Below are 27651 nucleotides of genomic sequence, written 5' to 3'. Positions count from 1 at the left end.
GTACAGCCAGACTTTTGACCGCTTCGCCTTGGACATTTTAATCTGTAGCTCTGCTCTAAAAAAACGTACGTACCTGGACCCGCCTACTATCCTCGGAAACGTAAAATGATTGGCTAGAAGTGTATCACAGCTCAGGAAAAAAAAAGCACCGAAATAAAGCACCGAAATGTGCGCTGCTTTTCGGTCTGGTTACTACCGTTTATGTCAGAATGGCACCGGACACCGGTACCCATCCCTAGTGCTAAGTCTCCATTTTCCAGAAAATGTAAAATTAAAGATCATCTTTTGAGTTAGACCACTTTGAGCCGTGTCTTTCTTGGCCGTTGAAGAATACAAAGAAACAGGATTTAATAGTTCACACTGCAGGTCTTAATGCTCAATTCCAATTTTTTGATCAAATAAGATTTTTTTGTCTGCTTATTCACACTACAAATAAAATGTGACAGCAAACGCGCTCTATTGTGAACCCTCAAAGCGGCCCACATGTGCAAAAGAAGACGTCTCACATAACGCGCTTCGTTTAGACCCAGACCAAACAGTATTGTTTGAATGATGGCCCTTAATATGAAGACTTGTTTGGGACTTTACGTTTCCCATTTTTGCTTTAAGTTGTTTTGTTATTTTGTTATTTATATATGGCCTAATACTTATCCTTATTGCTGTTTTAGACAGGAGTAGTGTTTCAAAGGATAGTTGCAAATCGGCATCTGTCTTGTGTCAGTGATGTAAAAGACGAATTTAATGCGACTTGACCGTTCAAACAGCAGTCGCTTTCTAAAACATCAGATATGTATCGGATTCAGCACCACATTTGAAAGTGACCCAGATCGGATTTGAAAATATCAGATCTGTGCTGTTTCCACGCTGTCAGAATCCACTGGTGGAATTGGGCATAACTTGCTTTTCGCAAGTTTATCGCCGCTCGTCATCCACGACTCCAGCTGAACGCGTAGTGCTACTTTGAAGTTTGTTTTTCGCGCTACTTCGTACAGCACTACGTTGCCTGGCGGACGGACATGTGACTAACATACCACTCTTGAACCCCGATCCTTCCGCCAGGCAACGTAGTGCCGTACAACAGCGGAACAAACAAAATCCTCTTACGATATGACAAAAATCATGGACAATCCATAGAAAAGCCGCACCTGACTAAAAGCCGCAGGGTTCAAAGCTTGTGCAAAAAGTAGCGGCTTATAGCCCGACAATTATGGTAAATAATTTGCATTTAATGAATATGTGCTTACTAAGTACCACTGTTCAAAAAGTTGAATAAAGAAACAAACAAATTTGTGCCTTTATTTTATTAAAACTATAGATGGCACGATACCACTTTTTAATGTCCGATACAGATTCCGATATCATAAATTTGGATATCTGCCCATACCGATATGAATCTGATATAGCGTATTTTGTAATCAATAAAACTGTGTTTTATAAATATCTTGCTGCATTTTGTATAAGTTCATACTCAAGTTTTAAAAAACAAGAGACTGAAGCTATTCTGTTATACCTGTATGCAAAAAAAAAAAAACACTCCACCCCAAACATTTTATAGTTCAGCAACACTGATCAATCTAATAAATTTAAACCTACACCATCCTCCCTATTCTGGTATTTTAAAGAGTACTTAGTGGAAATATTAAGCAACCTAACTAATAGGGTTGCCAACTCCCAGCAAAAATATTAGGGAACCACACCCCACCCTTAATTGATGTAATCCACTTTAATTTAATGCAAGTGTAAAACAAATGCACAGAAATCAATTATTTTTCTACAATATTTAAAAAGATTCAACATCTTTTTTCAACAGAATTGCATACTGCACAGATGGTACCTTCCCAAAGGAAAAAGTACTATAGCTTAGGGGTGGGCGATATAAACGATATACGATAGAAACGATATAAATTTGGCCAACGATAGAGATTTTGACTATACCGCTCTACCGCGATAGCGCATGTAGATGATGTCATCAAGCTGCACCTGTTTTGGTCGAAAGCATCGCAGCGGCTACAACCATTATCATCTGCAAATTATGCCGCGCAACAGTCATAGCAAAGAGATGAAGCACTTTTGAAATATGGGGAAAGACAAAAACTGCGCTTCCTCCACTTCCGTAACATTGATTCATTAATGTTCATTAATTTTCTCGCAGCTTTTCTATTCCCATGTTGTTGCAATATATTAATAACTAACCTCGTATTGTGGATGAAGAATCTCATGTTCTCCTGACTGAAGTTTGGCCCGTGTATAGCATCCTGCTATGCGATTGCATTTGTCCTTAACCACCAGAATCCCTCATGTTAACTTTTATCAAGTGGGAAAAAAGTTGGCGTTCATCCTCCAGCTTCACTGTGCTAATGTTATGCTAACATAGCTGTGTCGCTAGCAATCACGTAGCACAACATTATATACCAGGTACTCCAACTTCAGTAACCCTGCAAACGTCACTGCTGTTTAGTTTTCTGTCTTCATTTATGTTGGAAGTGGTGGTAGCAGAGCTGTACGTTTTAATTAGTTTCAAAAGTCTCTCAGTCAGAACTTGGTATGTCATGTTTAGGTGGAAACTAGCGAGCTAACTTCCTGTTAACTTGTAACTCCGTTGAATTTAATAAATTCTGTTTTCATGGATGCCTGGATGTTAAACGTAATTGTTACACCTGGTAAAGCAGCAACACTGATGATTTTATTAAAGATGAAAGAATTTAGACCTGAAGCTGACGGAGTTTTGGACCCAGATTACTCCACGAAGCTCCTCGCTACGGCAGCCGTAATGCTCTGACAATCCATCAAGCAGTGCGGCTTACCAAAGTTGTACTAAAACATTTTTTAACAGATTTCTGCACGCCCGAATTGGTTCGAGGTCAGTAAGCACAACCAGAATTCATACATAAGGCACACTCTCGATTTTTGAGAAAAGTAAAGGATTTTAAGTGTGCCTTATAGTGTGGAAAATACGTTATACAGAAGAAAAGAATACATTGCGATATATATCGTTACCGCACGTGCTTCAAATTATACCGTGATATGGATTTTAGGCCATATCGCCCAGCCCTACTATAGCTTACTAGGGTGTATAGGGCTTTGGAGTTGACGTCACGCCGCAATGCATTGTGGGAGCCCAGCGCCATTTTTGGGGTCTACGAATCGAAACAACACACTGTGTTGGAACGACGACTACAAGAAAGATGCTTAAAATCAGCTCAAAAGAGAATGAACTGTATAGAGACTGATTGCGTCCAGAGGCGAAGCAGCTGTACTTGTAGAAAATAGCGTGCATTGGAAATGTGGACCCGTATGAAATACGGCCGTGGAGTAGAAACCCTGAAGACCAACCGCTATTGACGTAGCCTGACATATTTTCGTACCTTGTCTGTGGAGTCAGCGCGTACAAGTCGTCATTCAAACAAAGGTAAGTCAGCTTGAGTACTGCGTGTGAAATGTGTTTGATTTCCCTGCAAACATTCAGATTAGTGCAGCATAAATTCATTCATGAGGGGAAATTACAGTGAGAACATGTGGAGGCTGTTAGGTGGATAACATAGTGAGTTCAGTGCATTGATGTGACATTGTCCTGAAGGATTTAGTTATTCTTTATGGTTTAAGAAATTGCACTAATTTATTCATATTTATTATAAATAATCCTAATTATACATCTTGCTCCCATGTTTGTATCCTGTGTCACTAAAAATACATTTTATTTTAGTTTTATACATTGATTAATGACCTGCAGAATCTCCTTATCATGTTAAGTGATTCATAATTGTCACTTTATACTTTCTCCATCTCTAAAGTGATGACATCCTTGCATTACATACTTTAGGTTCATTTTCTGCAAGCAGGTTTCTGACAGAGAACAGGCAGGTTTAGAATATAACATGCAGCGTTCTATAGATGGACACATAAAGAAATGAAAAATTACATGTATGTGCTAACTTTCTAAACACTTTGTTACATTTATGATAAAGTAGATAAAACACATTTATGTCTGCCTCGGCTCATAGTTCTTGTCTTTAAATGAACTTTGTGTGTGTTTCAGGTACTGCACTCTCAAAGACTGAACGAACCAGCATTGCATCCATGGGTCACTGTGAGCATCACAGGGAAGGTTGAAGACGCCCACTGCACCTGTATGGCCGGAGTCGCAGAGACCTGCACCCACTTCACTGCTCTTCTGTTTAATGTAGAAGCAACAGTGTTGATCCGTGGCACAAGGACTGATACAGATGAACCTGCATACTGGGTTTTGCTGTGTAATGTGACCAAGATACAGTCAGAGGTTGGCCATAAGATAGACTTCTCCTCTTCAGCTGCCCAAAAAAAGGCTCTTGATCAAAACATAAACAGACCATCTGTAGTGACAGGTAAAAGGAGTCGTCCTCAAAAAAGAAAAATCCCACCTGCTGCTGTGGAGGAGTTGTCACTGCTATAATGCTTAATGTTTTATCCAGGGGACTAGATTTATGCCTGTAGTGCACTGCCATGTAAATAACTTGCATTTACTGAATATGTACTGACTGAGTCCCGCTGTTCAAAAGTTGAATAAAGAAACAAACTAATTTTTGCCTCTTTTTTTTTTATTTTTTATTAAAACCACTTTATAGAACATCACATCAGTTACAATGTAGAATCCATGTCATTTATAGTTTACAAATGACAAAATGTTTACATGACATCACCCACTACTAACATTACTTTATTTACTGTATCTTTTGAAAAAATACAGCAATTTTAACAACACAAGACTTAAGAATATTTAATAGGAGCAGGTTTCATTCTTCCCTGGTTTTATTATCACACTGTTCACCAAAACGCAGAAAATCTTCACCATCTTATCCAGGAGGGTCACCTCTTCACCCTCACATGGAAGAAGTAATCTGATTGGCATGGTGGTATGTTTGAAGCAGGTCCCTTGTGTAGCGCTGGAACTCAGTCACGATGTGTTTCATCCATTTCATAGGCTGGTTTGCTGCAATAATGCCAAATAATTAGCAACTCTATAAATAGAAGGTAGTTCTGCAAAATCACTCAGTAGGATGTTTGTTCTAATTTGCTATGACCTCAGAGCGCATCGAAAATAAAACTAATAGGCTATAAAGAGTGATATGAACATATTTAGAACTTACCGGAATGAAACTGTCTGGAGCACCAACAGATATCTGGAGAACTGGATATCAGCTCGTCTCACAGCTGCTATCCAGGTTAGACGCCTTCGTTTGGTAACATCGATACACGAGCTGCTCATGTTGCTTCCAGGTTGGGAAAGAATGAAAAGACAAACCCTTTTCAAGCTTATTCTCTTGCCGGTCGTGTGATCGAACATTGCAGCAGACCACACGGCAAATACGAACCATGGCTGTTGTGTGTGCCTTCGCTCCCTTTTCACTTGAAATGCTGGGGTTAGGAAGCATGCAGCGAGGCTCCAAATGCTCCAACAGACCGCCGACAGGTCTCACAGACAACAGCCGCTCTATCACGTGACGCATACTGCTCCGATGTGCCGAGCTCGATTACGCCAAGTAGCGTGTTTTGTGAGGTGATTTTGTGATACTTCGGATCGGATTACACTTTTTATTTCTCTCCGATATCCAATCCAGTAATTTAGGTCAGTATCGGACCGATACCAATAGGTAATATCGGATCGGTCCATCTCTAATTAAAACCACTTTAAAGAAAATCACATCAGTTACAGTGTAGAATTGCTTTCATTTATAGCTTACAAATGACAAAATGTTCATGAAAAATCATGACAGCGTTTACATGATATCACCCACTATTAACACTACTTAATTTACTGTAGCTTTTGAAAAATTAATGCTATATATACAACACAAGACTTTTAAGAGTGTTGTGGATAGGCGTAGCTTTGGGTCACGTGGTGTCAGTAATAGTGATTGCTATATCACCTGTTCACGGCCTGAGGGTAATTTTGTGAATGAGTGGGTGATGGGGGAAGTCGACTTTTGCTGACCGCTCAAGCTTGGAATGTTTTTGATCACTGTTTTTCTACAGATTTTAAGGATTTGATAACAAATAAAGGAGTTTTAACTTGGAACTTTGACTAACGTTTTAAACAGCGGGCGCGTCAACATTATTCCCCTATTCAGCTGCTCGGCGACTCAAAGGCTTGACAGTCGCCAATAAAGAGTATTTAACAAGAGCAAGTTTCATTTTTCCCTGGTTTCACTACCACACTGTTCACCAAAATCTGTTCACTGTTCACCAATGTCTATAAATAGGAATACTAGTGGTACAATAGCTATATCAAGCTATATAGTTTATGTCTTCAATATTTCCAACTATATCCATAATCACATACTGTGTATTGTGATCAGGGGATATTTTATTTTGTATTCTTATAATCAGTTATCATTGGTTAATCATTTACCATTGTTGAATCAGTGGACAGAATAATCTTTTAATTACATCTGTGTTACTCTGAGCAAATATTAATGCACACTGACTGTCTATTGAGGTTCTGTATCATTCTTGTTATCCGCTTAAGTTGTTGCACTTTAGTGCAGTCACACCGCTCAGACCCACCAGTCCTGTTGGACCCAGGCCCGTCTGCGTTCAGTTCTGCACGTACGCCGGCCTGTAACCACATGCACGCACTTATATAACACACGCACGTTCACATACACACTTAGTAATAATAGGAGGGTCGTCTGAGGACAGTTTTTCTGATAGATACACTTTCACAAAATGCACAATGTAATACACACTTGTTTTTCTCTTAAGAGTAGCAGTTGATGTCTATATAAGGACAAGGTTTTGAAGAGGAGGGCAATTGTTATCATTTCCAGTAAAGATCCAACTGTTATGTCATGATGGCAATATAAGGAGACGGGACGGTCCAGTCGACGAAGGATTGTATTGCAAATTGTCTTTCCCACACTGACTGCGCAAAGTGTGTAATAAAGATCACTATTTTTTGACACCTACTTCGGCCTGGGCTTGCTTTCTTCTCTTACCTGAATCGAACGAACCATAACAATTCCTGGTGCCGAAACCCGGTTGGGGAGGAGTGCATTAAAACAGGACTTGTCCAGATCGGCTGATCTTGCTATCCCTAATTATGAACAACCCTTCTATCTTGATGTTTCAGAAACACACGGGATAGCTAATGGTGTGTTGTTTCAGAAAAAAGGGGGAGGAAGAGATGTACTTATGTACGTCAGCATCAGGCTGAATCCATTAGAGACAAGGCACCCGAGATGCACTCAGCATGCCATTGGGGTGTCAAAAATTATACAAAAGACAGCACATATAGGGACCATCCGTTGAAGGTGCTGACCACCCACAGTGTGGTGGCATATGTTAACTCACAAGCCTTCACCATGACACCTCTCACACAACAGAGAGTGTGTAAAGTTTTAGACGCTCCTAACTTGACCTTCACACATGAAGGAATTAACATGGCAGATTTAATGGAGTCAGGAGGAGAACCTCATGACTGCGCAAAGAGAGCTGAAGTGGACGAGAAGATAAGAGAAGACTTGAAAGCAGAACCTCTGACAGGAGCTGAAGATTGGTTCACGGATGGATGCTGCTACAGGGATGACGAAGGATTAAAAGCAGGCTACGCGGTAGTTTGCAGAAAAGGGGCTGCATTTGAAGTGAAGGAGGCTGGAAGACTTGAAGGGCAGCAGTCAGCCCAAAGAGCAGAAGTAATTGCTCTAAGTCGAGCTTTGAGACTTGCAAAAGGAAAAAGAGTCAACATTTACACGGACTCAGCTTATGCCTTTGGAGCGGCTCATGTGGAGCTGGCCCAATGGAGAAGAGCAGGATTCAGGACAGCAGATAACGCACCAATCTGCCACAAAAAGGAAATGGAGGAACTTGAGCAGGCCTTGGGAGATCCAGAGGAGGTGAGCATCATAAAATGCAAAGGCCACTCCTCAGGGACCGGCCTGTTGGCCAGAGGAAATCAGGAAGCCGATCGAGCTGCAAAAGAGGCAGCGGGTTATAAAGCATCACGACAGATGGTACAAATAACGGTGGAGGAAGAATTAGGAGTTAACATGCTAGAGGAAGCCAGGAAGGCCCAAGGGGAGGCCGCCCCAGAAGAGAAGGGGATCTGGAAGAGTCGAGGAGCCTGGGAAGAAGGAGGTCTCTGGTGAGGACCTGACGGTCGACCAGTGTTGACAGCCAACTTGGCAAAACAGAAGATTGCCGAAGCGCACGGCCTTGGACATGTAGGTGTCGCCCAGATGGGGAGACATCTGTGCCATTGGTGGCATCCCTTTTTGAAGGATATGATCAAGGAGAAGGCCAGGACGTGTCTGATCTGTGGGAGGCACAATCCGAAGCCAGTGATTAAACCAGAGGCAGGTAAGTTCCCCATTCCAGAAAGACCAGGTGAAGAGATTGTCATTGACTTCACTGACATGATTGATCCAGGCCCAGGAGGAGTTCGATATCTACTGGTAAGTGTAGATGCTTTGACGGGCTGGCCTGAGGCATGGCCTACCAAGAGGGAGGATGCAAAAAGTGTGATTAAGTGTTTAATCAATCATTACATCCCCCGCTATGGTTTCCCGAAGCGGATTAGGTCCGACAATGGGACTCATTTCAAAAACAAAGATTTGGCAGAGGTAGAACAGAAGCTGGGGTTGCAACATAGATTTGGCATGGTATATCACCCCCAGTCGCAGGGAAAGGTAGAAAGAATGAATCTAAACCTGAAGAATAAAATTGCTAAAATTTCTGCTCACACGGGGCTAAATTGGGTAGCAGCCCTGCCAATTGCATTGATGATAATAAGATGTTGTGTTAATCAATCCACAGGTTTCACACCATATGAGCTGTTGACAGGACGACAGTTTCCAGGTCCTTGGACAACAGTTCCGGCGGAAGAAAGTGTAAAAAGTAACAGAAAACATATTGAATGTTGGAAAGAATTAAAAGCTCTTGTGTCTAGTTTCACACAACAGGTTGGAGAAGGGGTGAAAGCGGAGGACAGGTCCATCCCCGATGCCAAGGCGGTGTGGCTGAAGGTCATTAAGCGAAAGTGGAGAGACCCGAGGTGGACCGGACCCTTCGAAGTAACTGCCCGAACCACCAGTGCTGTCCGTCTGAAGGGGAAAGGGGAGACCTGGTTCCATTGGTCTCAGTGTGCAGTCGCGGACGAGAGCTTGCTGGAGCTAACCTCCACCCCATCGACGCAGGGGGGAACATAGAGGCAGAATAATCCTCTCTCCCCCTGTGCCACGGTCCTCCTCAGTAGTCTAACCTGAGTTGAGGCGAAGAAAGAAGAGGAGCGTCACGCGCCAAGGAGGAATCCATTCCAGGCTCTTAAATAGGCTAGGGCTCTAGTCTAAAGTATCTGATAGTTTAAAGGAATCGTAATAGTTTTGTATGTTAATCGCATATTTTTATACTCATAACTTTATACTCTTCTTTTTGTAACTTTATCTTCTTAGTACAGAGTAAAAGTAAACGAGCCTGGGAACAGTCATCATGAAATTGTGGGAAAATTGGAAAATAACGGGGGTGTTGGGGTTAATAAGTGTTATAACGTGTTTCTTTGTTTTTTGGCAGACAGGTGAATTGCCCAGACGCAGAGGTCTATCCGCTCCAGAGTCCGAACCGATCAAATCGTCGAAAAAAGTCAAGCGTGCGGTTGGTTCAGGTGGGGATGATGGGTGTCTCAAAGCCAGTGGCGGAGTCGAGTTTGGGTATGTTAATGGGTCCACGACAGCGTTCACATTCGATTTGTGTGAGGTAATTAAATGCTCGGGTGACGGGAATAGCTGGAGAACATATAATGTGTGGGTTTGTTATCATCCAATGATGTGTTACCCTAAGTCGGTGTGGGGCCCATCATGGGATAGTGACATTTACACCTATGTAACGGATCAGTGGTGTTCTTGGCAGGATGTGGTCGCATGGACAGGGGTAGGATGGCAGCCAACAGTGCCACCGGCCCTTGAAGGAATAGCTATTCAGAGAGATTATTCTGTTACAAATAACCCTATTACTCTTTCCTTAGGACCATGGAGTGAACTCCTTGAACCTGGGTTTGATGGAGGTGCGTTTTATTTAGTAGTAGGGGTAGATAAAGTAGGGACAGATCCATTCGGGTTAATTCGGGTGAATTTATTTAATCCCAGGTCTAAACCGCTGGGGAATGACTCAGCACTGAATCTCACGGAGCAAATGGATCCCTTAGAGACAGTTACTTACAAGGACTCAGAAGAGAAATGGTTTGTTGCCACTGATTATACTAGGTTAAAACCTCAGGAGTTGATAGAGCGTGCCACAGGTTTCGGAGATAGGAATCTTTGGTTAGATTGGGTGGCTCAAAATGCTAAAGAGCAGGAAGTGGTTGATTGTGTTGCTTGTGCTACCGCTCGACCTCATTTGTTTACTGAACCCGCTCCTCTGTATCCAGAGGATGAGTGGGGTTATAATTGCATGCTGAGATTAACTAGAGAGGCGGTGGACACAGGTAACTGCACCACTTTGTCAGGTTTATATCCGCCAATTGATAAACGTACACAACCAGGTTCATTCACACCAAAACGAGATAATTATACATGTTTTGAGTTCTCTACAGACAGAGTGAGATTTAGGGTAGGGAGGATTGATCCAAGCTGGTGTCAGAGGACAATCACAGGTAGGACTACCAATGATGTAAGTGACCCAAGCACAATTATAGGCACCTGGGCGAGAGGTGGGCTATATTATTATTGTGGGGAGTACACCCTTTTGGTGCAGGTTCCCTTGGGGAGTGTGGGAACGTGTGCTCTGGTGCGCCTAGCTGCACCTTTGATGCTCATAGGCAGTAGGCTAGAGACAGTTCCACAGCGAGGCGCGGATGTGTCTACAGCCAGACGAAGGAGAGCCACAGGGGGTATCCACAGGTATGATCCAAGACGGGACTCGCCAACCTGGATTGACTCAATAGGAGTTCCCAGAGGAGTTCCAGATGAGTATAAGTTAGTTGATCAGATAGCGGCCGGGTTTGAAAGTGTGTTTTTGTGGGTAACTCCAAATAAAAACGTTGATCGCATTAACTATGTTCATTATAATGTGTTGAGACTCTCTAATCTCACTAGGGACGCGGTGGAAGGTCTTGCAGAACAATTAGGTCCGACGTCGTTAATGGGAATCCAAAATCGAATGGCGCTGGACATGTTATTGGCTGAGAAGGGAGGCGTCTGTGCGATGTTTGGGGACTTATGTTGCACCTTTATTCCCAACAATACAGCTCCGGACGGAACGGTCACGCGGGCGCTGGAGAATTTGAAAGCGTTATCTAGAACCATGCATGAGCAATCAGGCGTGAACTCGAGGCTGGGAGACTGGATCACATCTGTTTTTGGGCAATGGAAGGGAGTGTTTATGTCTGCCATGTTTTCTCTTTTAGTTTTTCTAGGTTTATTGCTGATCGGGTGTTGTCTCATTCCTCTGGTGAGGCAGGTGTTGGGTAATCTGGTGAGCAGGGCCATAGCTTCTGGTTCAGCTGGGTCAGCTGGTCCGGAACATATGATGCCGTTGCGGGAAGCCGCCTGGACGGAGGAGTGACACAACATCTGGGTAAAAGTTGGCCTTTTTTCTAAAGGCCAAAGAGGAGGAGTGTGATCAGGGGATATTTTATTTTGTATTCTTATAATCAGTTATCATTGGTTAATCATTTACCATTGTTGAATCAGTGGACAGAATAATCTTTTAATTACATCTGTGTTACTCTGAGCAAATATTAATGCACACTGACTGTCTATTGAGGTTCTGTATCATTCTTGTTATCTGCTTAAGTTGTTGCACTTTAGTGCAGTCACACCGCTCAGACCCACCAGTCCTGTTGGACCCAGGCCCGTCTGCGTTCAGTTCTGCACGTACGCCGGCCTGTAACCACATGCACGCACTTATATAACACACGCACGTTCACATACACACTTAGTAATAATAGGAGGGTCGTCTGAGGACAGTTTTTCTGATAGATACACTTTCACAAAATGCACAATGTAATACACACTTGTTTTTCTCTTAAGAGTAGCAGTTGATGTCTATATAAGGACAAGGTTTTGAAGAGGAGGGCAATTGTTATCATTTCCAGTAAAGATCCAACTGTGATGTCATGATGGCAATATAAGGAGACGGGACGGTCCAGTCGACGAAGGATTGTATTGCAAATTGTCTTTCCCACACTGACTGCGCAAAGTGTGTAATAAAGATCACTATTTTTTGACACCTACTTCGGCCTGGGCTTGCTTTCTTCTCTTACCTGAATCGAACGAACCATAACAGTATGCTACCATTGTATATAGTGTATCTTACTTTTTTTCATTGATTGTACTTATTTGTATTTTTGTATTTCCTTCTGATATCTGTACCTGAGCTGAGGTGACGCAAAAATTTCCCCATTGTCGGATCAATAAAGTCTTATCTTATCTTATCTTATCTTAAAACACAGCAAACCTTCACGATTGTATCCAGAAGGGTCACCTCTTCACCCTCACATGGAAGAAATAATCTGATTGGCATGGTGGTATGGAGCATGTAGTTTGAAGCAGGGATTTTGTAGTGCCCCTTGTGTAGCGTTGGAACCCAGTCACAATGTGTTTCATCCATTTCATAGGCTGGTTTGCTGCAATAATGCCAAATAATTAGCAACTCTATAAATAGAAGGTAGTTCTGCAAAATCACTCAGTAGGATGTTTGTTCTAATTTGCTATGAGCTCAGAGCGCATCGAAAATAAAACTAATAGGCTATAAAGAGTGATAGGAACATATTTAGAGCTTACCGGAATGAAACTGTCTGGAGCACCAACAGATATTTGGAGATGGAAGAGAACTGGATATCAGCTCGTCTCACAGCTGCTATCCAGGTTAGACGCCTTTGTTTGGTAACATCGATACACGAGCGGCCTCATGTTGCTTCCAGGTTGGGAAAGAATTAAAAGATAAACCCTTTTAAAGCTTATTCTCTTGCCGGTCGTGCAATCGAACATTGCAGCCGACCACACAGCAAATACGAACCATGGCTGTTGTGTGTGCCTTCTCTCCTTTTTCGCTTGCGCTTTGTTTAGACCCCCATAAACTCATGAAATGGTGTGTCTGTATACGTATGATAAATACAGTGGCTTGCAAAAGTATTCGGCCCCTTTGAACTTTTCCACATTTTGTCACATTACAGCCACAAACATGAATCAATTTTATTGGAATTCCACGTGAAAGACCAACACAAAGTGGTGCACACGTGAGAAGTGGAACGAAAATCATACATGATTCCAAATATTTTTTACAAATAAATAACTGCAAAGTGGGGTGTGCGTAATTATTCTGCCCCCTGAGTCAATACTTTGTAGAACCACCTTTTGCTGCAATTACAGCTCCAGTCTTTTAGGGTATGTCTCTACCAGCTTTGCACATCTAGAGACTGAAATATTTTAACAGGGAAAGGGGGGCTCAAAGAAATACTTTTCTTTCTTATTCTCATTTAAAATGTTTAGCTTTTAATAAGTAATTTCCTGAATCTTACAACCAAAGTTTCCATCTGATGTAAAATGTATAGAAATCATACATATACCAACAAGACAGTGTACATCACTATCACAACAGTGTTTGTTTTCATTCAAAGGCTTTTTTGGCTTTTCCTATAATACCTGGTGGGCCGGTCTCTAGTCAAAATGCCCTGGTCAATTTTTTGTCCCAGTTCAGCCCTCATACTGACCCAGTACTGGTAATTTTTCTTATGCAGATGAGGCATTATTTCTGTACCATTATTTAATTCCAGACGTTTTTAAGTTTGTTTGTGTTTTGCACTTGTTGACTTGTAAAAGCCTATATGACATATTTTATTTCATAATTCATTAACCGCACAGAGAAGGCATCATTTAAATATGTTAAATATGTTTCTTTAAGCAAGTTCTTCATAACTGCGCTAAGTGTCCTCTTTTTTGGAAATCAAAATATGGTCACCCTAGACTATAATCATAACACAGAAAAGCGCTATTAGATTAATAAATCAGGAGGAGTATAGGGCTCACACAAATGCACTCCTTATTAAGCTGCAAACTATAAAATTCCAGGATCTGGTGAAGTTTAAAACAGTGCAAATAATATATAAGGCAAGGAAAAGGATGCTCCCAATCGAAATAAGTAAATGGTTCTTAGAGAGGGAAGGGAGGTATAATTTTTGAGGGAAGTGGAATTTAAAAATACAAAGAGTAAGAACAACATGAAAAAGGATGTCTATTTCACTAGCGAAGTTAAATTCTGGAATGAGTTAAATGAAGAAATAAAGGTCAGTAATGGGGCCAGCCCATTTCCCAGCTGCACTTGTTTGTTGAATCTTTGGCCACAGCAAAACTCACGACTACCTGCCAGTGCTGAAGAGATCTTCTATAAAGCCAATGGCCATTTCTTTTACAGATGGCAGGTCTTGGTCCGCTTCCAGAGTGTGTCTGTTTATTATGAAGAAGAACTGAACAAGAATCTGCCTGGTTTTGTTTTCTTCACGATTGCTTAGACCAGTGGTTCCCAAACTTTTTTTGCCCCCCTTTGTTTTACAAGAAAAATGTTCGCCCCCCCCCCCCCGCATGCGCGCACGCACATATCCTCCAACCACACACACCCATATTTTGCTCCATTGCGGTTTATTTCACACCTCAAACATTTAGTAAACAATTAAGCAAATAAAAGTAATCTGCAATAAATGACAGGCAGTAATAAAATACACTACTAACTCTTTTACGCTACGTCCACACCTACACGGGTAGGTGGGTAAACGGGTTGCGTTTACGTGTGGACGAGGAATACAGAGTTCGTCATGCAACATCAAAGGTATGTGCCTTCTTTCACGTCACGTTGTGTGCCACGTTATTGTTTACATGAGATGAATTGCAGAATGGCAGATAGAGACAAAATACTGTTAATCTGACTATCTGCAGGTTTTACACACTTACATACACACACGCAGTTACTGTCCCTCCATTTACAAAGGCAGAGGCATCACGGTGTGACTATTTTAAGTGTAGTTGGGTTTTTTCCTTGTGTAATAATATTCAACAATGCAATCAAATCAAAAAATGCCTCTCTGTGCAAAATGGGTTTAAAAACATAAACAGCTGTGGGATACTGTTTGTCTGTGACTTGAACCGGGGAACAAATCGTGGCAGGATCAGCCTGATATTATTTGTATCCCGCTGTAACTTTACTGTATAAAGAGCTAACATCTCCAAAATGTCAGGAGTAGTTAGTCATTACAACAAGTGTTCGTGAACTAAAAATCAAGAATGTGGGATACTGTTTGTCCGTGATTTGAAGAGCCCAGCGAAAACCAATTCTGCAGGGGAGACCTACCTTGGCACTTGTGCAGGTGAAACCAAAGGGCAGACATGCTTCACCATATTTTCTAGTCTTTGGCTTAGAATGAAGTTGGTTTGGAAACATATTCAGCCTCCTGCTTTGCGTTTGTGTAGGTGCCCTGTGCTAGCAGTGTCCAAGCGTTTTGTTTTTTTGCCCCCCTTTTCATACCACCCCCCCGCCATGGCTCTGCATCAGATTTGTGGAGACGCTCTGCCTGCCAGACACAGCTCAGGGCAAAGAAACATGTCTATTTTCCACAATATACAGGCCTGTGTTATTTAGTTTTTATATTTACATGTATAAATGATCGAGTGTGATCAAACTTTACATCTAGAAAAATGACGTTAAATGTCATCACTTACATGTTACATTTTAAAAGTTCAAAGCTCAAAGACATTAAGTTTACAGTCATATATCATCAAGAAAATCAACAATCTTCACATTTCAGAAACTGGAACCAGCTTTAAATGTGACTAAAATAATGATAAAACAATCAATTCTCTAATCATTGACTAACTGATGAATCACTGCAGCTCCAATATATTGTTGCATTTGACAACCCACTACAGCAACTACAGAATAAAACCACTAACCAGACTGATGACAGATTTCAAACATGCTGAATATGAAGAGTAGTATCATTTAAACTCACATGGTTATCAGCCATAAGAACAAATTCAGATTTATATTGATGTAAGGTATATAAATGTAAGTACAGTTTGAATCAGTGCAATATTATTTTCACACATCAATGGACCACTGAACTTCTCAGCTTCTAAAATGTAAAGCCTCATTTAGAAACTACACAAGTACATATACTGGTCAGGGATAAACATGAACCTGTCTTCTCTATTTGACTTTAATCAACTCTGCAGTGGCTCCAGCTGAAGGATAAAAACAAAGTCCAGCATAGAGCGGCTGAGTGAATGTGGTCTGGACTCTGTGGAGGAGAGTCATGGTTTCAGAGACGCTGTAGAAAGACAGAATACCTGCTCTGTGATCCAGGTACACTCCTACTCTGGAGGACCGAGGACCTGAGAGGTCAGTTTGGACATTGTTGTGCCAAAATGTATAACTGCTTGTGTCACAATCTAATGCCCAAGATTTTTCATTATATCCAAAAAAACATTCATTGCCAAACCCTGCTCTGCTGATATTCTTGTATACAACTGCTACATAAACTCCTCCCCCTCTCCACTCCACCTCCCAGTAACAACGTCCAGTCAGACTCTCTCTACTCAGGACCTGTAGACATCCATTGAATCTCTCTGGATGATCAGAATAAGACTGTTGTTGCTTCATAAATGTTACTTTTCTGTTCCCCTCAGATAATAACAGACGTCTGTTTGCTGTGTTTGGATCCAGTGTGATTTCACGTGAATATTTTAAGAATCCAGCTCTGGTCTTTGGCTCTGGTGGTGACAGTAAAACATCCTCTTCAGTGACTGTCAGTGAGATGTTTGTCCATTCCTCTCTCAGAATGTCCTGTAGTTTATCTCTGGTCTCTGACACAGCTGCTGTCACATCCTCAAAGTAGCTCAGAGGACGAATATTGATGCTGGATGAGTGTGTAGACTCACTGAGTGCTGACAGTGAGGGGTAGTTGTGTAGAAACTGGTTGTGATCCTCTGTGTGTGAAAGCTGCTCCAGCTCGCCGTCTTTCCTCTTCAGCTCAGCGATCTCCTGCTCCAGCTTCTCCTGAAGCTCTTTGACTCGACTCACTTCAGTTTCCTGCTGGGATCTGACCTGCTGCTTCACATCAGAGCTTCTTTTCTGGATGAGACGGATCAGCTCAGTGAACATCTTCTCACTGTCCTCCACTGCTTTATCAGCAGAGCCATTGATGGCCTCCACCTCCTGTTGAAGCAGCTTCACATCTTTCTCTCGCTCCTGGATTCTCTGCTGGATGTTTAGTCGTCTCACCTCGAGCTCCTTCTGCTTCTCAGTCCTTTCTGCTGCAGCTGGGACTGTTTCATGGCCTTTATGTTCATCCATTGTGCAGAGATAACAGATACTCTGCTGATCAGTACGACAGAAAATCTTCATCACCTCATCATGACGAGAGCAGATGTTCTCCTGGAGCTTCTTGAAGGGGGCCACCAGCTTGTGTTTCTTTAATGGAGCTGCATCATAGTGAGGTTGGAGGTGTTTCTCACAGTAAGAGGCTGGACAAGATAAACAGGACTTGATGGCTTTCAGCTTCCTCCCAGTGCAGACATCACAGGCCACATCTTCAGGTCCAGCATAGCAGTGATCAGCTGGAGCAGCTTGGAGTCCAGTCTTCTTCAGCTCCTCCACCAACTCAGCTAACATGGTGTTTTTCTCCAGGACAGGCCTCGGTGTGAAAGTCTTCCTGCACTGAGGGCAGCTGTGGATTCCCTTCCTGTCCTCTTCATCCCAGAAACTTTTAATACAGTTCCTGCAGTAGCTGTGTCCACAGGCTGTAGTCACCGGATCCTTCAGTAGATCCAAACAGATGGAACAAGAGAAGGTTTCTCGGTCCAGCTGAACTCCTTTCTGTGCCATTTCTCCTCTCAGTGTCAGTGACTGTGTGAGTTTCTCTTCCGTATAACTGAGACTAGTCTGAGCTCTGATCTCAACAAAATCTTCAGTAAATGGAGCCTATCAGATCCTACATGTCACCACATGTTGGTTACACCAATTGTAAGCGCCAGACGTCTGCTTTATATTTTTATTTACAATTGAGTTCATGTTTGTTTTATAATTCATAGATTCATTACATAAGTCATCTTTTCAGGATTAATAAATGTGAAAATATATGTGTTTACATAAAGTAATTTTAAGTCACTGTTTTGGGATTGGAACCTAAAAGAGGGAAGGGGAGGAGCATGGACAGAGAGGTTTCGGAGTCTCATGGTTTTCTGACCGTGTGCACAGGTAGTTCTGGATAACTGCTATTTTTCTGGAACTTTCATGCTTATTTAGGAAGGAGTTCATTGTTACATCTTCAGTTTGTAATAAATAAACAGTCTTCAAATCATAATGCAACTGGAAGCATTTCTTTTGGAAACCAGGAACACGCGTCAGCCATAGACTCCCTTTTTTTGAACTTGGTTTATTGGAAATTACCCTACATTTAGTCAGAAAACCCTCTTGCTCCTTTTTTGGGAAAAGGAATACTGAAAAGGATCATGCTTAGCAACGAATGGCCGTGCACTGTGGATTGAAGGTAATAGCCTACTTGGAGGAAGAATCACGGTAAGCAGTGAAAACAAGCTTTGCTACTGTGGAAATTTGTCATAATGCATGAGAGTGATGAAGAACTAGTGTGTGGAAAAAGAGAATTAAAAAATGACAGAAAAGGCTGTCGAGGAAAAGCTGCACAGGTTGACCCAGTCTAGAAAGGCTAAGCTAGGCCACCTAACTAGCCAAGCTAATCAGCTCGAACAGCTAATGGAAGATGATGCTAACGTGAATGCTGTTAAGCAGAAATTGCGTTTAGACTACCAAAATTCATTTGGAGAACTGTGTAAGATAAATGATAGTTTGAGTATTAATGCATGAGGAAGAATTCAAGGTTCCTTATTTGTCACATGCATAGTTATACAAGTATAACTATGGGGCGACCGTGGCTCAGGGGGTTGGGAAGCGTATCTGTAACCTGAAGGTCGCCGGTTCGATCCCCGGGCTCTCTGTCCTGGTCGTTGTGTCCTTGGGCAAGACACTTTACCCTACCGCCTACTGGTGTTGGCCAGAGGGGCCGATGGCGCGATATGGCAGCCTCGCTTCTGTCAGTCTGCCCCAGGGCAGCTGTGGCTACAACCGTAGCTTGCCTCCACCAGTGTGTGAATGCGAGAATGAATGAATAGTGGTATTGTAAAGCGCTTTGGGTGCCTTGAAAAGCACTATATAAATCCAATCCATTATTATTATTATTATTATTATAACACACAGTGAAATGTAGCCTGACACGCTCCTCGACATGTGCAAAAATTGGGGGGGGGGGCTGTAGAGGAAGAACATTATATATATATATATATATATATATATATATATATATATTAGGGGTGCAACGATACACAAAATTCACGGTTCGGTTCGGTTCGGTTCGATACTTTGGTGTCACGGTTCGATATTTTTTCGATACAAAAAAAATGTTCATGCCTTTTTAATTTGTCATTTATTAAAATTATAAATATATATTTTAACTCAAAAGTACAGTTTTCACTCACATAAGCTCAGCGATTCTCTGCGCGATCAACCTCTCACATGTTTAAGCTTGCTGCGGGAGATTTCACTTGTCATGTTTGCATAGTAAGCTAACGATTAATAAGACGATGTCAGAGGAATTGGTGCACAAATTATCATCACTCACAGATCAGTGCTGTCGCTCTCTATACACAGTTCGCGCGATTGCAAAGTGAAAGCAAAAAAATAAGCGCAAATTCAAACGCGATTGCAATATGTCACATATTGACAGTGGCTCACCGATGCCAATGACATAATTACCCAGCTACATTTCTGAAAGAATGCAAAAGCATTGACATATATTTTTCCTTCCTATGGGCAGGGCAGCGATAGATTTTGGTAGCCCGACTGAAAAAAAATCGCTAGCCCCGGGACGTCGGGCTAGCGATATTGCGAGCCCTGTATCTGATTGAGGAATCACTCATCTTTGGAAAAGAGAGTTTATTACAGAGAAATGTCTCTTTCCAAAATAAAAGCTATACTATCCGCTTCTTCTGGGCTATATTGTCAGCAGCATATTAAACAGCTGTCTAAATGACTCGGCTAAAGTTAGTAGCATGCTTGCTTGTTTTTTTTCTGCTTCCACTTGTCTTTGCACTAGGATGATGTCGGCGTAAATGTGCAGTCATATTCGTTGTGTTCCCACTAGTGCTTTCAGGTTAATCTCGTTGAAATGACCTTAACGCCACATGAGGGTTTGCTGTTCTTGGGCACAGGGATGATGGTGGATCTTTTGAAGCATGTGGGGACCACAGACTTCGCCAGGGACTCGTTGAAGATGTAAGTGAACACACCTGCTAGCTGGTCAGCACAGCAGCGCAGCAGACGGCCGGTGATGCCGTCTGGCCCCGCCGCTTTCCTTGTGTTCACTCTCCTCAATGTCGCTCGGACGTCATGCTCCGCGATGCTGGTCACCGGTCTCTCGCTGATGACGTCACTGTCCTCGGTAGTCAGGCGGTAGATAGTATTAGCCGCCTGGCTAACCTTGAAACGGGCGTAGAACTGATTCAGCTCGTTGGTGAATGCTGAGTCGGCGTTGATCGGCGCAGTGTCCCTGGCTTTGTAGTCCGTAATGGTGCGTAGTCCGTGCCACATACTCCGTGTGTCGCCCTGGTGGAAGCGGTACTCCACACGTTCCCGGTACCGCGTTTGGCATCTCTCACCGCGTGCCGCACGCCGTATGAGGCCGCTTTGTAGGCGCTCATATCGCCAGTGGCGAGACCTGCGTTGTAGGAGGCGGTCCTGGCGTTGACTGCAGTGCGGATCGATCTGTCCATCCACGGTTTCTGGTTTGGGAATGTGGTGACTCTCGCAGTGGGGATAATCTCCTCCGAATTTGAAAAGGACCAAAGTTCTTGGTATGAACCTAATGCTAGTCGTATTCGTGGATTCATGCAACATGTGGAAACGTGGGTTAAAGCAGCTGAGGAGCGCACAGAACAAGCTAGACAGTGTGATGCAGACATCCAGCCTTCCGACAGTGTTTCTGTGATGTCCGCTGCATTAAGCAGTAAAAGCAGGAGGCGCAGGTCAGCCGTTGGGAGCCAAGTGTTCACTGCTTCCTCAGTACGCCTCAAAGCTGAAATGGCGAGAGCCACATTGCTTGCACAAGCAACTGCTCTCAAACAAAAACAAGAGCTTGAACGACAGAAAACTGAGTTGAAAGCAAAAAGAGAGCAGCTAGATCTGCAAACTGCTATTGCTGCCTCTGATGCTAAATTAAAGGTATTAGAGAATTTTGAAAATGAGCGCTCGTCGCATGTGAGTCCTGCATACCCAACTGTTAGGTTTGTAGCTTGAACCTATTCGCTGGAACGTTAAGACAATATAATTACACTGCAAGCAAGACACAAGTAGGCAAACTTCTTCATGGTACTCGTGCACGGGAGAGAACCGGACAGGCACCGTTCCTTCGCTTGACCCCAGTAGCTCTCGTCCGTTCTCCCGTATCACTGTCCTTTTATTGAGGTTACATGAATATGCATAAGTTCATTAACATATGACGTCTACATACACAAAGAGTACCTTGCCTGTGTGTGTGTGTGTGTGTGTGTGTGTGTGTGTGTGTGTGTGTGTGTGTGTGTGTGTGTGTGTGTGTGGACTGCTGATCAAAGGGTCAAACATCCTTGGTCAGGAAGAGGGTAGCCTCCCCCTCACCCTAGATGGTTCATCCTAGATAACACGGTGAGGAAGTCCTGCAGTTCATCTAAACAAAGAGCACTTAGACTAGAACAGACGCAACTACGTTAATCCTACCATAAAATAATAAGACACGGTATGACCTCTCATGCTCCCAAAGTGCTGTCTAATACACACAAAGTTTGCAGACTATCAAGGATCAAAACCTCTACCAATCTACAACTAATTACAAAACTCTAAGCATATATAAGTAAATATTTCTAAGCATAAATGACAATCAACAATACAAATCTAACATTTCCCCCCTTTTTGACCTTTATGCCTGAAAAGTTCCCAGGTATGAATACCTCATGTCTGACAGTTTCAATGCAAACATTTTTATACTCAGCATATGTCAAATCACCCTAAATTACTGAAAAGGTACACAGTTCAACAAATGTATTAGCAGTTATCCCATTCATTGAGCTCATCTCATGGCAAACTGCATCTTACGAGCAAACAAAGAAATTGTTAATTTAATAGTGAAAATAAAAAAGTAACATTTTCAAAAACATCTCAGCTTGGTAATGCTTCCTCCAGGTGTGCACATCACATGTCTCTCTGCAGAGTGGTTTGAGTTCTGCAGGGCGTCATGAATGTCTCTTCCAGTTGTTTCCATCGTTGTCCATAGGACCAGAGTCCAAATGTATGTAGAATAGACATTCAAACATACCAGTTGGTTTTGTTGTTTGTCAACATGGTTCTCAGCTATTTCCAAAGCTGCAGACCTCTCAGCACTCTAGTTTTATGGCCTCCCATTACCTCACTTCAGGCCTTCGTCCTGTGAGGGGGATATTTATGACTCCTTCATTGTCCTTCATTGTCCATACTCTGCAGAAAACACCTCTGTGGAAAGGGTGCAGGGTTGTCTTACTGCTATTATGATCCCAGCAGCCTTCAGAGTGTCATCGTATGCACAGTACAGTGGCACAGCGTTAGGTGATGTTCATAGGAAACTGCTGTTATCACCACCATAGCTTCTGGTTCCTGTGCTTTTCACAGAATCATGATGTCATCCTCGAACTCCTTCTGCGCTGTCGATGGAGCTTGGCACGCTCCTCATCCCCTGAGTGTTTATGTTCCAACGCTGCTGAAGGTTTAAGGCAGAGCACGTCGTACACCTTAGTCGTCTTCCTCAGCGTCAATATTGAATCTTTCAATGTATTTAAAATCTTGCTGTGGGAAGTCTCCTCTTGATTTCCTGGAAGCTTAGTAGCACAGCTACTGCTGTGCTGAAGATGATCTCTGATCCTCCTGAAGCCTCTCTCCCATCTTGTGGACGATCCTCTCCTCTATTTTGCAGGCAGTTTCATGGTCCTTGCTGTGGCTCCAAGGTCTGATTTCATGATGGGCCCCAATCAGCTTGATCTTTGACCTCAACCACTGCCTGGTCCTGTCAGCTATGCGCTTCTCACTGGGCCTCTGAAGATTTCTCAGGAGATTACTGCTGCACCTGTATTTCCTTGCTAGGAAGACAAACTATTTGGAGAGTATGTCAACAATCATCAAACCACATTCTTTAGTTCAGTGAACTTCACTTATAGGCCATCAAAACCTCATCTGAACATGGATGCACCACTTGCATAGGTTTAATATTTGTAAATAAAACGGCTAATCACACAAATCACTGCAACAATAATAAAAAACATTGTTTAATGTTAATCCTTGGACCCCTCCTCTTGACGCATGGACACACCCATGCGTCAACTCACCAAACCTGGATTCCAGTCTTAAAGAAAAAGATTAGCTAGATCATATCCCAGGCAACATCAGGGCATCTCCTCCCCTGGAGCAGCACCACCCTGGACCTATAATCCTGCAATGAAAATGTTAGTGTGCTTTGCATATTAAGTTTGCTTAACACCCGGCTCTCCCAGGAGCCTGCATACACACCATCATGGCCTGGAAAACAAAATCTGGAAGTAAAATCAAACTCCATACCTGTAAACAATTGTATCATAAGGACAAGAAGCATTCAACATCAGCAAGACAAGTGTCATGTGCAGGTTTTCTCAAATCAGTAAACTACAATTATTTTCATAAGTCGCCTCAGACATGGATCATCCCATGTACTCAGGCAACATTAATGTAATCGGTGACTGCTCTTAAGCAAAGTCACTCCACTTATATATTACTATGGGCTCAAAAGTGGCCAGCTAATGAGCCCATATCAAACTATCCCAGAAACACTGTATCTCTTATTTGTTTTACTCATGTCACTTGTCCGTTTCAGCTGAATCTTCCACAGCATTCTCAAAGAAACTAACATTAGCAATACACATTGACTGTAGTCAGACAGAGGTCAGACACAGGTCAACAGGTTCCAGAGGTGCCATAAAAACACCATAAAGTTAGCCATCTATAGCTGTGGAAAGAAGTAACACCAGTTCTCAACACAGGAAATTTCACACAGGTTATTCACATTATCAAAGTAACCTTCACATTTTCCCATCAACACAACGCAACAGCATCACCACTCATAACCTGTAAACACAGTTTTCCTCACACATAAACCCAGAAATCCTGTAGTAGGAAAAAACATCAACCAGTTGTCCTGGTATAAATCGCATCATCAATTCACATGAAGAACTGGCATGCTGTAAGAAAAGAAAATGCAAATATTAGCGCTTGCGCAGGCGTATGCATACTTTGTCACAGTTATCTCTGTGAGCAACTCAAGCCTATGAATAACACACCTGATAAATGCACAGACACAGAAAATGGCATTTAAAAGGTTAAATCATCATGCAACCTCGAGTGTTGCTGTCATCTTTCTGCTCCTGTAAAAGGAAACACATGGGTTCATCTGCACCTTTGTCAGGTGGGGGTTAACTTCACACAGTCATGTTCAGTCAGTCAGTCAGTTATTTTAAAAGTCTTACTCATTCACTCAGTGGTTCCTTCTTTTGCTAATTGTGGAAATTATCATCGCATTCGTTTCCACGCTCAGCAAAACGACGTTATTTCAAAAAGAAAAATAATTTAGACTGGATTTCCTCGTTGAATCCTTTTTGGGGGGGACTCTCATTTCCTAATTGTCCCAAATAAGTGGCTTTCTCCTGAACCCATTTTAAATGTGGAGAAACTCACTTGCAACAATTTTCTTGACGACGTGTAACGCTTTTAATTCCCGACTTGCAGATCTGCTCAAAGAAAAGAAATTCACAAGCAAAAATCAGTGCTTGTTCAAAAATGAAAAATAAAAAATAACAGAGATTATCAAACCAAACTCTCAGTGCACTGTGAAAGTATCAAAATAAAAAGGCCTTGTTAAGTCATGACACAAACTCCTCATCATCTTCACAACAGGAGAAGAATCATCAGCTAGATTCACTCCAAACCAACCATCAACTGCACAACACACAACATAACCCTAATGTCATATTAGCTATGAGTTTAATCACCAGGTCTGTGCTCTTCACTCATTTAAGCCACAGATCTATTTTATTCAATTTTTCCTTTTTCCCTTCATCATAAAACATGTGACATGCTGTCATGCACTTCACAAAAGACGTTTGTTCTGATGTATTCAGAGTTGTGTATCTAAATACAGGATTCACTCGCACATCAAAACAGGAAACTCAGTGTTTTAGAGTCTCCACTCAACACACAACAACTCCAACACATCTCATTCACTCGTACTAGAATTCAGTCACCTTTCATTAATCTAAAACCAATCAACTAATTTGCATATCAGCTATTAACCCACTAAGTTGACAGGACGACAGAAAAGCATGTTCAAAATAGTATCACAAAAGACAATTTCCCTCATACAGTAAATTACATGTGCTGCCTCAATCAAGCAGGAAGCTTCTCCCAATTTACCATTTTAACAACTAAATTTATTATCTGATCACTGGTTGGTCAAACCAGGATCTTTTTTCCCACAAAAGTTAAACTGTTGTCCTGCAACCTGGAGAGTCAATTTTTTGCATTGGATAAATTCAGTATTTAATAACAAGTGTCTGCTAAATTGACACTATTTTAACACTGATGAAAGATAACAAGCTAATTTTCATTGCATGGGTTTGTGTTATTAGGCAGGTCTAATGCATGTCTGTGGAGCTGCATCTCCAGCAGAGCATGTTCTTAAAGCTGCCTTTCCTACACACTTCTCTGCTATTATTTAATCATTTCTTAACTAATGTGCTATGAGTCTTCATGAGTCATTTTGTGTTTGGAATTGTTAGTAGGGTTAATGCATGTTCTGCTTGTGTGTGTGTGATTCTGTATATGTTTCTATTTTCGCAATGTTTCAGACTCCGTCTCAATTTTCCAACTTAAGCAGTCAGTTTTCTTTTCCCCAGGTTTGCTAACCCAAATTTTGATTTCCCACATTAAATAATTCCTATGTGTTCTCACCTAGTCTTCTCACTCTGTTGTCCTCTCACTCTTTTGTCCTCTCCCACTTCAACAGTCCCGGCAGTTCTCCTTCAGCTTTGTCCTGTCTAGTAGCTGAAGTGCTGCTGCTGCCTTCTTGGGCGACTTCTTAGCAGCTGCTGCCGGTTTCTTGGCTTTGGCCGCGGCGGGCTTCTTGGCTTTGCTCTCAGTAGCCTTGTTCATCTTGAAGGATCCGGAGGTCCTGGTGCCCTTGGTCTGCACCAGAGTGCCCTTCGCCACCAGGCTCTTGATTGCGGTCTTGACACGGGCCTTGTTCTTGTCCACATCGTAGCCTCCGGCAGCCAGAGCCTTCTTGAGAGCGGCCACAGACAGGCCGTTGCGCTCCTTGGAAGCGGCCACGGCTTTCACAATCAGCTCGCCCACGCTGAGGCCGACCTTCTTGGGCTTGGAAGTCATCATCTTCTTCTTCTTGGCCTGAACCTCAGCGCAGGGCGCAGGGCGTGTTTATGATGGAGCCTTTCCCACCACAGCGCTGGCACGTTGAACGCATCATGAAGGGTCCATTTCTTTCATGTCGCTAGCCAGCATGCTAGCTGCATGTGGCTTGCCCGAGTCACTCAGTCCTTTTTGAGCATTTCAACATGCTGCCACCGCCATCTTGCTCGCCCCTCCGTGGAATTCATCCAATCAGACAGGAAGATGGGTTTGCTTTCTTCTGCTGCTGCTGTTTGTCCACATTACTGCTGCTTTGCTGGGACTTTTTGTGCTCAGGACTTGCTGCTGTCTCTTTATCATGTTATTGCTTTGGAGCTGCATTCCTTATCTTCAGGGAGGAGTGAGCTCGCTTGTGAGGTTGAGAAACACATGGCACTGTAAATAAGTCAGCCAGAAACTTGGCCTGCATGTTTCCAATGATGTTAAACTATAACTTTCTTCCGACCGCTGCATGTGGAAAATTGATTCAGGTCTGCTTTTCACCTGAAAGTGACAAACTAAGACATTTCATTATTATCATCACTGCTTAATCAACACACATCTCTCTCTCTCTCTCTCTGTCTGTGTTTGTGTGAACAATCCTTTCTTAAAAGCAGAAAATGACATTGTAGTTGTTTTTCGGCTGATCAACACAAAACCTTTTTCCTATGATTATTTCTCTTCGTCTACAATGTAGTAATTTGTCTCTTTTTCACTCTTTTTTTTTTTTCTTCACAATAGCTGGTGGTCTGCAAAATCACCGCTCTCACTCACAATCAGAGGCAATCACTTTTGCACAGTGCACAAAAACACTGTGATGTCAGACACATTCACACTCACTTTTTCATCTGCATAAATAAACCATATGGCTGGAGATATGTGCCATGGTGATCCATAAGCATGATCACCAGTTTATTTAATTATTTTTAATCCAACAAAACAAATAAACAAAAACATGATGCTGATGCTACACACACACACGAGTCAAGGTGCAGAAAAACTGCTCATGGAAACGCTGCACACTCTCTGTTTCCCTCTCTTTGAGTAGTTCTCAGACAGCTCTTGATCTGATAATGTGTAGCTTGCTCATCAGCTCAAAAAACAAAAACAAAACTGCAACGCGACATCACACAG

At 42.4% G+C, this 27651-nt stretch overlaps 1 protein-coding gene and 1 pseudogene across 1 annotated transcript; both read right to left on the bottom strand.

The window, feature by feature from the left end:
* Positions 1-15687: 15687 nt before the first annotated feature.
* Positions 15688-17853, bottom strand: LOC146713756 (tripartite motif-containing protein 16-like). The gene has a single exon (XM_085450091.1). It carries the CDS (start codon positions 17839-17841, stop codon positions 16165-16167), a length of 1677 nt encoding a protein of 558 aa, XP_085306217.1. The 5' UTR covers positions 17842-17853; the 3' UTR covers positions 15688-16164.
* Positions 17854-25557: 7704 nt separating this feature from the next.
* On the bottom strand, positions 25558-26792 carry LOC146713755 (histone H1-like; annotated as a pseudogene).
* Positions 26793-27651: the final 859 nt, after the last annotated feature.

The sequence above is a fragment of the Copadichromis virginalis genome, linkage group LG3 (assembly GCF_057382275.1).
Source record: "Copadichromis virginalis isolate Kocher_CV1m ecotype Utaka linkage group LG3, C_Virginalis_male_GT1.1, whole genome shotgun sequence".
NCBI classification, from domain to species: domain Eukaryota; kingdom Metazoa; phylum Chordata; class Actinopteri; order Cichliformes; family Cichlidae; genus Copadichromis; species Copadichromis virginalis.
The sequence above is the reverse complement of the archived record's forward strand: the minus strand, read 5'-3'. Positions and strand labels throughout refer to the sequence as shown.